This window comes from Delphinus delphis, chromosome 13, assembly GCF_949987515.2.
Source record: "Delphinus delphis chromosome 13, mDelDel1.2, whole genome shotgun sequence".
NCBI lineage: Eukaryota > Metazoa > Chordata > Mammalia > Artiodactyla > Delphinidae > Delphinus > Delphinus delphis.
The window spans coordinates 62,101,299-62,114,921 of NC_082695.1; the positions used below are offsets into that span (position 1 = coordinate 62,101,299).

At 39.9% G+C, this 13,623-nt stretch overlaps 1 protein-coding gene across 2 annotated transcripts in view; it reads right to left on the reverse strand.

Moving 5' to 3' along the window:
* The window catches only part of PSTPIP2 (proline-serine-threonine phosphatase interacting protein 2), an 80,982-nt gene that overhangs the window by 49,219 nt on the left and 18,140 nt on the right, over positions 1-13,623 (reverse strand). Inside the window, exon 1 of one of the 2 annotated variants that reach the window (XM_060028986.1) lies at positions 7,194-7,377. The exons of the other annotated variant lie outside the window; for it this stretch is intronic. Within the exon in view, the coding sequence (XP_059884969.1) occupies positions 7,194-7,313 (120 nt within the window). The 5' untranslated portion in view covers positions 7,314-7,377. Of the gene's footprint in view, positions 1-7,193; positions 7,378-13,623 lie in introns of those variants that run through there. 2 annotated transcript variants of the gene reach the window in all.

Sequence of the window (13,623 nt, forward strand, 5' to 3'; positions counted from 1 at the left end):
AAAGACATAAAAGGAATACAAATTGGAAAAGAAGAAGTAAAACTGTCACTGTTTGCAGATGACATGATACTATACATAGAGAATCCTAAAAATGCCACCAGAAAACTACTAGAGCTAATCAATGATTTGGTAAAGTTGCAGGATACAAAATTAATGCACAGAAATCTCTTGCATTCCTATACACTAATGATGAAAAATCTGACAGAGAAATTAAGGAAACACTCCCATTTACCATTGCAACAAAAAGAATAAAATACCTAGGAATAAACCTACCTAGGGAAACAAAAGACCTGTATGCAGAAAACTATAAGACACTGATGAACGAAATTAAAGATGATACCAACAGATGGAGAGATATACCATGTTCTTGGATTGGAAGAATCAATATTGTGATAATGACTATACTACCCAAAGCAATCTACAGATTCAATGCAATCCCTATCAAATTACCAATGGCATTTTTTACGGAAGTAGAACAAAAATCTTAAAATTTGTATGGAGACACAAAAGACCCCGAATAGCCAAAGCAGTCTTGAGGGAAAAAAATGGGGCTGGAGGAATCAGACTCCCTGACTTCAGACTATACTACAAAGCTACAGTAATCAAGACAATATGGTACTGGCACAAAAACAGAAACACAGATCAGTGGAACAAGATAGAAAGCCCAGAGATAAATCCACACACCTATATGGTCAACTAATCTATGACAAAGGAGGCAAAGATATACAATGGAGAAAAGACAGTCTCTTTAATAAGTGGTGCTGGGAAAACTGGACAGCTACATGGAAAAGAATGAAATTAGAACACCCCCTAACACCATACACAAAAATAAACTCAAAATGGATTCAATACCTAAATATAAGACCAGACACTATAAAACTCTTAGAGGAAAACATAGGAAGAACACTCTTTGACATAATCACAGCAAGATCTTTTTTGATCCACCTCCTAGAGTAATGGAAATAAAAACAAAAATAAACAAATGGGACCTAATGAAACTTAAAAGCTTTTGCACAGCAAAGGAAACCATAAACAAGATGAAAGACAACCCTCAGAATGGGAGAAAGTAGTTGCAAACAAATCAACGGACAATGGATTAATCTCCAAAATATATAAACAGCTCATGCAGCTCAATATTAAAGAAACAAACAACCCAATGCAAAAATGGGCAGAAGACCTAAATAGACATTTCTCCAAAGAAGACATACAGATGGCCAAGAAGCACATGAAAAGCTGCTCAACATCACTAATTACTAGAGAAATGTAAATCAAAACTACAATGAGGTATCACCTCACACCAGTTAGAATGGGCATCATCAGAAAATCTACAAACAACAAATGCTGGGGAGGGTGTGGAGAAAAGGGAACCCTCTTGCACTGTTAGTGGGAATATAAATTGATACAGCCACTATGGAGAACAGTATGGAGGTTCCTTAAAAAACTAAAAACAGAATTACCATATGATCCAGCAATCCCACTACTAGGCAAATACCCAGAGAAAACCATAATTCAAAAGGACGCATACACCCCAATGTTCATTGCAGCACTATTTACAATAGCCAGGTCATGGAAGCAACCTAAATGTCCATCAACAGATGAATGGATAAAGAAGTTGTGGTACATATATACAATGGAATATTACTCAGCCATAAAAAGAACGAAATTGGGTCATTTGTTGAGCCGTGGATGGATCTAGAGACTGTCATACAGAGTGAAGTAAGTCAGAAAGAGAAAAACAAATATCGTATATTAACGCATGTTTGTGGAACCTAGAAAAATGGTACAGATGAACCAGTTTGCAGGGCACAAGGTGAGACACAGATGTAGAGAACAAACATATGGACACCAAGGGGGGAAAGCCGCGGGGGGATGGGGATGGTGGTGTGTTGAATGGGTGATTTGGACTGACATGGATACACTGATGTGTATAAAATTGATGACTAATAAGAACCTGCTCTATAAAAAAATAAATAAAATAAAATTCAAAAATTAAAAAGAAAAAAAAAGTAAGTTGAACTATATGCAGCATGATCCTATAAAAAAAGAATAAAATTAACAACATAAACATAATTGAAAAAGTTAGAGAATATAAAATGTAGCAGAATAACAGTTAAAGTACTAATATATAAATAATTCTTTGAAACTGATTGAAAAGAACCCAAAAATGGGCAAGAAATATGAACAGATGATTTACTTTGGGTGTATGTGTACCTTAAATATATAGAAAAATATACAAGCTCACCCATAAAAAAGAGAAGTGCAAATGAAAACAACTGAAATACCATTTCTCATTCATCAGAATGACAAAATTAACAAGTGTGACAACACATTGTGTTGACAAGACTGTGGGAAACAGCCACTCTCTTATATTGCTGGTGAGAATGAAAATTGGTTCAAACTTTAGGAGAGGAAGTTCAACAATATCTAACCAAACCACGTATGTATTTACCTTTATCTTTTTTTTAAGATTTTTTTTTGATGTAGACAATTTTTAAAGTCTTTCTTGAATTTGTTACAGTATTGCCTCTGTTCTGTGTCTCAGTTTTTTGGCCTCGGCGCACGTGGGATCCTAGCTCTCGACTAGGGATGGAGCCCACACCCCCTGCATTGGAAGGCAAGGTCTTAACCACTGGATCACCAGGGAAGTCCCTGTGTTTACCTTTTGATCCAGCTATCCCACTTCTAGGAATGTACCCCTAAAGATACACCTCCAGCAAAACCAAAATACATATGCACAGGTTATTCACTGCAGTACTGTTTGTAACTGGGAAATTTTGGAAACAACCTAAGTGCTCATATATAGGAGAGTGCTTGATAAAATATGGTACATCCACACAATGAAGTTTTATGCACCTATGAAAAAGAATGAGGAATATCTCTAAGAACAGATATAGCATGATTTCCAGTCTATATTTTAAAGTGAAAAAAGCAAAGGGCAAGTTTTTATACCATAGAAATTGGCAAAGGTTGCAAATCCCAGTTTTTATCCACTGGAGACCCAGTTGTTAACCATTTAGCAGCACACCACCTGAAGGGATTGGGAAATATAGCAAGCAGGGTAAGGCTAGAATAATCTTGTGACATTGGAATGGAACTGGAGGTATCATTATGCATACATACATATATTTCCTTACTCTGTCTGCTGAGAGAGCCTAGAAATATGACATGTAGGGTCAATGAGCATAACTAGAGCACAAATCCTGGTTTCTAAATACTATTCTCTATGAAAAGGAACCTGGGCTCTTTGGAGAAATGGAAGATTCCAGGACTGGGGCAAAAAAATGTCATACTAAGCCTGTAACATCCTGTGCCAGAAAGCATGGAAGTGCTCAAAGAATGATGGGGATATTTCAAAAGGACACAGGATCCAGGATAAGAGGATCCAGTTTAAAGGGGATCCCCACTGTCCAAATCTAGGACAATCTGAGCATCAAGATAAATTATTGTATAATAGTAACATAATCCATTGAACAAAATAAGAATCCATAAATCCATACTAACAGAGAAAGAGAGAGACAGAGAGGGACAGAGAGAGACAGAAAGAGAGAGAGGCTCTTCCTTCCAGTAGAATGCCAACTTTATTATGTAGATGGAATTAGAAAATCACCACACAAGGACTTGTACATGAATGTTCACAGTAGCTTTATTTGTAATAGCCAAAAACTGGAAATAACCCAAAAGTCCCTTAAAGGTCAATGAATATACAAACTGTGATATGTCCATAAAATGGAATACTACTCAGTAATAAAAAAAACAGACTATTTACACACGGCAACATGGACGAATCTCAAAATAATTATGATAAACGAAGGCAAAAAAAGAGTACTTGTTGTGTTCCAATTACATAAATAACAGAAAATACAACTAACCTACAGTGACAGAAAGCAGATCAGTGGTTGCCTGGAAGAGGACTGATGAGGTAGGAGGCATTTCAAAGGGGCAAAGGAAAGTTTGGGGGTGATGGATATGTTTACTATCCACTATCTTAACTGTGGTGACAGTTTCATGGGTGGAACACACATGTCAAAACTTATTAAAGTGTATACTTTAAACATTAGCAGTTTATTATATGTAAATTATTCTTCCATAAAATTGCTAATATTCGAAAATCACTATTTAGGAACCATCCTAAATAGTTGATTAAGAGTAATAATTGGGGCTTCCCTGGCGGCGCAGAGGTTGAGAGTCCGCCTGCCAATGCAGGGGACACGGGTTCGTGCCCCGGTCTGGGAAGATCCCACATGCCGCGGAGCGGCTGGGCCCGTGAGCCATGGCCGCTGGGCCTGCGCGTCCGGAGCCTGTGCTCCGCAATGGGAGAGGCCACAACAGTGAGAGGACCACGTACCGCAAAAAAAAAAAAAAAAAAAAAGAATAATCAATGGATGTTAAAACTAATGGATGAAAGTTTGAGCAAAGTGGTATGTTTACATATTTTCAAGTATTTTCCTGTAATTACAAAGAGGAAAGCAGTAATTTTACAGTGGAGAAACCTAGAAAACACCACTGGAGTAGGCTGAATAATGACCCCCTAAAGACGTCTACAGCCTAATCCCCAAACCTGTGAGTACGTTTCCCTACGTGACAAAAAGGACTTTACAGGTGTGATTAAATTAAGGATCTTGAGATGTGGAGATTATCCTAGATTATCCAGGTGGGCCCAGTGTAATCACAGGGCTCATCATAAGAAGGAGGCAGGAGAGTCAGTCAGAAATGTGAAGAAAGGTGCAGAGGTCAGAGAGAGAGATTTGAAGCTGCTGTGCCGCTGGCTTAGAGGAAGGGACCACAAGCCAGTGAGTGCAGGCAGCCTCAAGAAGCTGCACAAGGCAGAGGCTCTAGAGCCTCCAGAGGGAACCAGCCTTGCTGACACCTTGATTTTAGCCAAGTGAAACTCATTTCAGACTTCTGACCTCCAGAACTATAAGATCATAAATTTGTGCTGTTTCAAGCCTCTAAACTTGTGGTAATTTGCTACAGCAGCAACAGGAAACTAACACAACAACCTTAACCAAAGGGTCAAAGTTAACACAACCAGTAACAGGACACATAAATATCACATGCCCCTGATATTGAGAATAACACAGCATCACTTCTGTGTAGCTCATGCCAAAAACAGCTTGAATCTAATCATAAGGAAACAGGCAAACTCAAATTGAAGGACATTCTACAAAATAACTGTCCTATGCTCTTCAAAAATGTCAGTCATAAAGAACAAAGACTGAGGAACTGTTCCAGATTAAAGAAGACTGAAGAGACCGGACTAAATGCAACACAGAGTCCTGGATCAAACGAAATGTTTTCTTCTTTAGTTATAAGGACATTACTGGGACAATTTAAATAGGGTCTATATGCTAGCTAATAGTATTATATTATCATCATACTGTGATTAAGCAGGAAAATATCCTTATATTAGGAAATATACAATGAAGTATTTGTGGATAAAGGGAGATCATGCCTGCAACTTTACTTTTAAGTGGTTCAGAAAAAATAAATGTGTGTGTATATATTTTATGTGTGGATAGATACACAAACATCTATATGTATGTGTGTGTACATATATATGTATATGTATGTGTGTGTGTTTTATATATATATATAGAGAGAGAGAGAGAGAGAGAGAGAGTAAGAGAGAGAGAGAGAGAGAGAGAGAGAGAAAGAGAGAAAACAAAGTATTAACATTTGAGGAATCCAAGTGAAAAGTAAATAGAAATTCCCTGTACAATTTTACAACTTTTCTGTAAATCTAAAATTCTCTTTCAAAGTTAAAAACTTCCCATAACAAAAGACACTCTAAACAAAGTAAAATGACAAATTGAGAAGAACATAAATATTTATTTATTAAATTTTTTTTTATTTTTATGGCTGCGTCGGGTCTTAGTTGTGGCACGTGGGATCTTTCGGTGTGGTGTATGGGCTCTTCGTTGCGGTGCGCGAGCTTCTCTCTAGTGTGGCATGCGGGTTTTCTCTTCTCTAGTTGTGGCGCACAGGCTCCAGAGCTCGTGGGCTCTGTAGTTCGTGGCATGTGAGCTCTCTAGCTGAGGCGAGTGAGCTCAGTAGTTGTGGCACACGGGATTAGTTGCCCTGCGGCGCATAGGATCTTAGTTCCCTGACCAGGGATCGAACCCACGTCCCCTGCATTGGAAGGTGGATTCTTTACCACTGGACCACCAAGGAAGTTGCAGAGTAGAGCAGAAATATTTAATCAAGGATTAATGTATACAATGAGCACCTAAAATCAATCATATAAAGATGAACAACCAATTTTTTTCAAATAGCTAAGAGATATAAACAGACAGTGCTCTTAAAAAGAAAAACAGGGACTTCCCTGGTGGTCCAGTGTCTAAGACTCTGCGCTCCCAATGCAGGGAGCCCGTGTTCAATCCCTGGTCGGGGAACTAGATCCCACATGCATGCCACAACTAAGAAGTCTGCATGCTGCAACTAAAGATTCCGCATGATGCAACGAAGATCTCACACGCGGCAAGCAAGATCCTGTGTGCTGCAACTAAGACCCAGAGCAGCCAAATAAATAAATAAATAAATGGATAGATATTAGAATAAAGCAGAATTACACATAGAAACATAAGAAGATATTCACAATATATTGTTACAAGAAAACTGAAAGTTGCATATATGAGCCCATAATAGGTGAACTTATATATGTTAAGAAAAATGTATAACTTCATTATATATAACAGCAAAGAGAAAAGTCTAGAAGCAGACATACCTCACATTTACTAGTGGCAACCTCTATTTCTGAACTGATTGGATTCCTATAACAAAATTGGACATAAAACTACAAAAAGTTCATATTTTACTAAATACAGATTAATTCATATTATGCATGGTGAGATCATGGCTTTTTGAAAGACGATTATCCCTGTAAATTTAACAAAGAAGGCATAAGATTTAGAAGATATCAATGTTCAGAAAGTTGGCTGTCTGACATTACTCATCTAACCTTTAACATGATCCAAATCTCACACACATGTGTGTGCGCACACACAGACACACACACACACAACCCTCAGGGCCACGAGACATTTGACTTACAAATCCCCTGGGAGAGAAAATATGAGAATTGAAGATAGGTGTTTTAATTCATAGGGAACACCAGACCACCCCCAAGAGCACTGCTAATGTTAGTGCTACGGCTTTTCTAGTTAATAAAAATAAGTTAAAGGTTTGTAGTTTACCCTGAGAGGTGCATGACTATACACATCACAGGGTAAAAACCAGTGATGTGTCAGTGCCCAGAAATACAGACCCCAAAGTCCTCTTCCTGGTCCACGGCATTCCAGAGAATTCCCAGACATGCCCAGGACACTGTCCAGGCCTGGGAGGCAAGCAAGTACCAGGAAGAGGTTGCACCTGAAACTGAAAGTAGGTCCTCAAATATGGGACCAACAAAATCCAAGGGAACGACAAACTCTAGCAGTCCCGCCAGGAAAGGCAAGAAAGCAAGCCAGTTCAAAAACCAAATGTACTGCCAATCCTGCCCAAAGCAAATACAGCCAGGAATCCAAAGTAGGTCAAACCCAGGGGAATGGCCACAGTGACTGCACCAGCTGACTCGTAGCCCCTCCTACTCCCGGTGGGAAGTTTGGGCCCAATCCAAAAACATTCCCAACAGCCTCTGACACGCTTCATATCACACCCCCACTGCGATACAATTTTAAAGGGCTTTAATCTCTATCTACTACCCTTCTGGTTGACCCACCAGGCAAACTGGGTACTCAAAGACAGTGAGTTTTGAAGTCTTAAGACAATACATAACTGTGAAGATTCTTAAGTGGTCTCATCCCTGCAAAATTCACAGCTAGGATGCATTTCACAGTGGCTAACTGGCACACCTCAACTTAACTCCTTATCCTGTACTCAAGTAATCCAGATATTCAATTGCCTGGATCTTTTTCTGAGACAATTTATCTGAAGTAAAGGAACTGCAAGTTAATAGAAAATATTTACTGTTAATAACTTCCTTAAGGTAAAACCTGGCCTCAGTGCATTCATTCCTGTTCAGTTTCCTCCATCTTATCTATCTCCATCTCTGAAACCCCAATGCTTAATCAGAAAAGTCCTCAAGAAAAATTCCCTTATATTCTCTGGACTTCGATTATCCAAAGCAAAATTAGACTTATAATTTCTAACAAATTTTGAACCAAAAATGAATCAGGGTCAATTATCAATTGATCAGAAAGTATTGCTAATCAGAATATCCCATTTCCTAAACAGTCTAGGTAATCGAAGAGTCTGTTTACTCTCCCACAGTGTTTCAGCCTTGGCATGCTGGTGTATCAGAAGACATCTTAGAGCTCAAGTAATCTCTGTCCTTTAACCAATGAAGAAACTGAGGCCCAGTCATAACATTCTTTTCTTTTTTAAAAAAAATAAATTTATTTTCAGCTGCGTTGGGTCTTTGTTGCTGCACGCGGGCTTTCTCTAGTTGCCGCGAGCGGGGGCTACTCTTCGTTGCGGTGCGCGGGCTTCTCATTGCAGTGGCTTGTCTTGTTGCGGAGCACGGGCCCTAGGCACACGGGCTTCAGTAGCTGTGGTGCGCGGGCTCTAGAGCACAGGCTCAGTAGTTGTGGCTCATGGACTTAGTTCCTCCACGGCACGTGGGATCTTCCCGGACCAGGGCTCGAATCCATGTCCCCTGCACTGGCAGGCGAATTCTTAACCATTGCGCCACCAGGGAAGCCCCCAACATTTTTAACTCAAGTAGAAATACATAAATGCAAAAAGTGTTACTCAACCAGCAACATGCAAATAAATGCAATAATCTCTAAATTTGCACATCAGGCTGATTAACTTTGATCCTGAGGAATAACATTTTTTTCATTCCAGAAATCACTCATCCTCTGTCTCAGTGATTCAGCTTTCCCTGACCCCTGAAATATGTGACTCTTGGTTCTACTTGTTTCTACTGACTATAAAATAGACAATTTGGGTTGACCTTGAGGCTTTTTCAAAGTTTTAATTTAAATTTAGTTAAGTTGTAGGTTTAGTTTATTTTTAGTTTCATCACTGCCATTTCACTGAGGCCAGCCCAAGTTCAGTATATTTAGGGTTTTCTGTACTTCCTGTCCATGAAATTTGGGAATGAGAATGTTTTCATATTCAAATTTCAGACTTATGTGTGAATTAAATGTCAGGATTTTAGAAGCGAATAAAAAGTAGTTCTTCCAGTACATGTTCATCTGAGTCCACTGCCTTTTCTCCTTTTCTAACTCACTGATTTCTCATCCAGCTTGATCCAGTGAACATCTTGCATGAATTTGGAGCACAGAGGATATTCAGGCATATTAGATGTGAAACACATGTTAAAATGACATTCAACTGAGCTGGATCTGACTCACTGAAACTAAATCTCAACTAAATCAAGTTTAAAACTTATGTCCATGCAAACCTACACACAGATGTTGATAGCAGTTTTACTCATAACTGCACAAAATTGGAAGCAACCAAGATGTCCTGCAATAATAGGTGAATGATAAACAAACTGTAGTACATGCATACTATGGAATATTATTTAGCAATAAGAAGAAATGAGCTATCCAGCCACAAAAAGACATAGGAGAATCTTAAATGCATATTGCTAAATGAAAGAAGTCAGTTTGAAAAACCTACATACCGTACGATTCCAACTATATGACATCCTGGAAAAAGCAAAACTATGGAGACAATAAAAAGGTTGGCAGTTACCTGGGGTTCAGGGGAGGCAAGGAAGGACGAACAGAGGATTTTTCAAGTTAGTGAAACTATTCTGTATAATACTGTAATGGTGGATACATGGCATCACACATTTGTCAAAACCCATAGAAAACGCAAAGTGAACCTTAATGTAAAGTACAGACTTTAGCCAATAATACTGGTGCAGCAATTGTACACACTAATGCAAGATATTCAGGTGGACCCAACATTAATCACAAGAGTCCTTAAAAGAGAGAAGCAGAGTGATGTGATTGCTGGCTTTAACAATAAAAGAGGGCCAGTAGCCAAGAAATGAGGGCAGTCTCTAGACACAGGAAAAGGCAAGGAACAGATTTTCCTCTTGAGCCCCCAGAGGGAATGCAGCTCTGCAGACACCTCAACTTTACCCCAGTGAGATTCCTGCCATCCAGAACTGTAAGATGATAAATTTGTGTTGTTTTAAGTCACTGAGTTTGTGGTAATTAGTTGTAGCAGCAATAGGAAACTCATACACTCTATTTCCTTCACTGCTGTCACCAAGATCCTTAACTGTATGATACGTGTATTTGGCCACCATGGGATTCACAGACTAGAATATAAACTCCTAAAATCTCGTGTCATGTCTAGCACAGAGTAGGTGCTCAGCAAACACTCATTAAAGGCAAGATTTCTCACCCCAACCCTAACAGGTATCATCATCCAGATGTTTCAGATGCAGACACAGAGACTCAGAGAGGTAACATCACTAGCCCAAAGTCACACAGCAATAGCATACATAGCCGAACAGAGATTCAAAGCCACATTCACCCAGTGCCAAAACCGGTGCCACTGGGCCCTGAGGATAATACTGTGGAATTAGCCTCATGAGAGAAGTACAGAGATCCCTGTGGGGGCACAGAGGAGAAGCACTGTCAGGGCTGGTAAGACCAGGCCTCACAGAAAGGGAGACATTCTGGAAGACTTGAGGAGGAATTTTCTAGGTGGAAAAGCAGGGATGGCGGTGGTTATTTTTGTTTAGGTAATTTGAAATTTTTTTGTCCATTAAGTAAAATTTAGGACCCATGGGAATGGGAGACTAAGGAAAGAAGAAGTTTAAAATGTAGAAACCATTAACAGAAGCTCGTTTGGGGCAAAAGTTCCCTAAAACAAGCTCCCTCTGGGTGTAGGGCCTTGGGGCATATGGGTCTTTGAAGCAGACTTTCTTTCCCTTTCTTCCTCTGAACCTTGCAGTTTAGGGATGCCTAAACCTGTGCTGTCAGCTGACTACCCTGTCATAAGATAAAATCAGACTATTCCAAACTTTTGCTGCAATGTACACCTTTCTGCGTCAGCACTTTTTTCATATTTGGAGTATTTCCTTAGGCTTGATTGTCAGGAGAGGAATTATGGTGCCAAAGCCTATGATTGTTAAGACTAATAACACATGCAGCCAAATTCTTTCCAAAAAACTCTACAGTGTTCCCTGTCACCAGCGATGACTAGGAGTGCTCACCTCCCTGCATCTTCCCCAGAGGAAGGCACTGCACTTAACACATATTTTTTTTAACTTGCTAAATGTGACAGGTGAAAAATGTAATCTCAGTACTGTTTTAATTTGGATATTTTATTATTAGTGAGGTTGAACATTTTCCATATTTTTACAATATTTTCACTTTTAGATCTTCACTTATGAATTGGAAAGATCACTATTAATACAGTACAAGGCCAAAAGGTGGAGAAAGCACACAGATAAACAAGTTTCTACTGCAAGGGAAAACCTGATCTTTTTTGGCTACATCTTTCTTGTTGGATAAGTACCTAACTGAGCCTTAGGTGGGCTTCCTCCCAAGCCTGGCTTCTGCAGGAGCCCCCTCTCCCACACCTTCCCCTCCTCCTTCTCTCTCTGCAGCAGAGATGTGCTCCACGCTCAGGAGACCTTCTGTGAACCCACAGCTCCAGCAGCCATGAGGGAGCTGAGAGAACAGAGAATCCCGAGGCTGTGCTGGGTCCACTTTCTATCTCCTCACCAACATGAAGCTTGTAGCTGGTCAGGGAATTCCCATGGAGCCCCACGTATGTTCTCCCAGCTTCCCTCTCCCATCACTCCCAGCCCACCCCGAGCCAGGGCCTCCCTTCTGCTGTGAACTGCCCTTTCCCAAAGTGCTTACCATTTCCAAAGGATCCCTTCTACCAGGGAGGACCCATTCCAACTAGGGTGAGGCAAATAATGACAGGACCACGCAAATACAAGATTTTCTTTAAAATTTTGTTCATTGTGGGGTTTTTTGCATTAATTTTGATTTTTAAAAATACTGCTTTAAAGTATTATTTATCTTGATTCCTGAGGGTTTAGGGCTTTTTGGCATCCCCTTAAATGTTATGCCCAAGGCAAGTGCCTCACTCTAATCCTGGTCCTGCCTTCCTCCCACCAGCAGGGATGCCTCTGTCCAACCAGGACCTCCTTCAGTCACATTAAGGTGCAAAGAACTCAGCCACTACATTTCTTGGGTGGGGAGACTTAAAACTGTTGTAAATTTACAGAATATCTGATTATCCTACAGTGAACACACTAGGAAAAAAGAACATCAAAATCACCCATAATCTTGAAAACCAGAGATGACTTCCATTTACATGCTTTTAAAAAACACAAAAATGCTGAGTTGAGGGGAGGAGCAGCTTTATAATCTGCTGTTCCTTACAAGGATCATAAATATGCTTCTTCAACAGCTATGTGGACAAGCTATACAAGCATATGTCTACTGCAAAAACCTCCAGAAACTTACTCTATAACTTACCCCTGGAGGTTGGGATTTGAGGCGCTGAGGGAAGGACTCTGATGTTTTAAGTTTTCTTTTCTTTTTTTTTTTTTTTTTTACTATATATGCACCTGTATTGTTTTGCTATTTTACAATGAGCATGTGTCACATGTCTACTTTTAAGAATACCAATAGGGACTTTCCTGGTGGTCCAGTTGTTAGGACTCCATGCTTCCAACGCAGGGGGTGTGGGTTTGATTCCTGGTTGGGGAACTAAGATCCCACATGCCATGCGGCAAGGCAAAAAAAATTTTTTTTTAATTTTAAAAAATACCAATAGAGGGCTTCCCTGGTGGCGCAGTGGTTGAGAGACCGCCTGCCGATGCAGGGGACATGGGTTCGTGCCCCGGTCCAGGAAGATCCCACATGCCGCGGAGCGGCTGGACCCGCGAGCCATGGCCACTAAGCCTGCGCATCCGGAGCCTGTGCTCCGCAACGGGAGAGGCCACAACAGTGAGAGGCCCGCGTACCACAAAAAAAAAAAAAAAAAAAAAATACCAACAGAAATTAAAAACAAATGACTCATTGTATCTGCCAACTGGTTCTCTGCTTACAGGGCAGATGGCAAGGAGAGGTGATGGTGAGGGTCTTATCCTTTCACCAGTGTGTGTGGGAGCAGGAGGGGGTCTCCCCTGGACCTGAGGCCCCCAGTCAGGTGGGGCCCCCTTCCCCTCTAAGGGGAAAGCCTTGGCCTTGGCACAGGCAGGTAATGAGGCCCCTTCCCTGCAGGCTGGTCCGTGTCCCTCTGGGTTTGATACTTTTATTCTACGGCCTAAACAGGTGTACTTCTTCTTTTAACAATTTTTTTCTTGTTAAAAACCTTTTAATTCTTTATTTTAAAAGTTACACTTATTGTATAAAAATGGAAAAGTACAGATAAACTTTTGAAAATAATTATATTTTTCATGTCACATGAAATCCCAGAGAAAACAACAGTTAACATTTTGCTGTACAACTCCCAGATATTTTCCTAATGACACATGACTATGTTTTCATATTTTTTAAATAAAAATGAGGTCTTATTTTACAAATTAGTAACTTTTTTAACTTAATGTATTATAAATACCTTTCTTGCTGCTTGTTTTAAATCATAATTTTTAGGGATTAGGAACTATATTTCACTTGTTCTAACAATTCC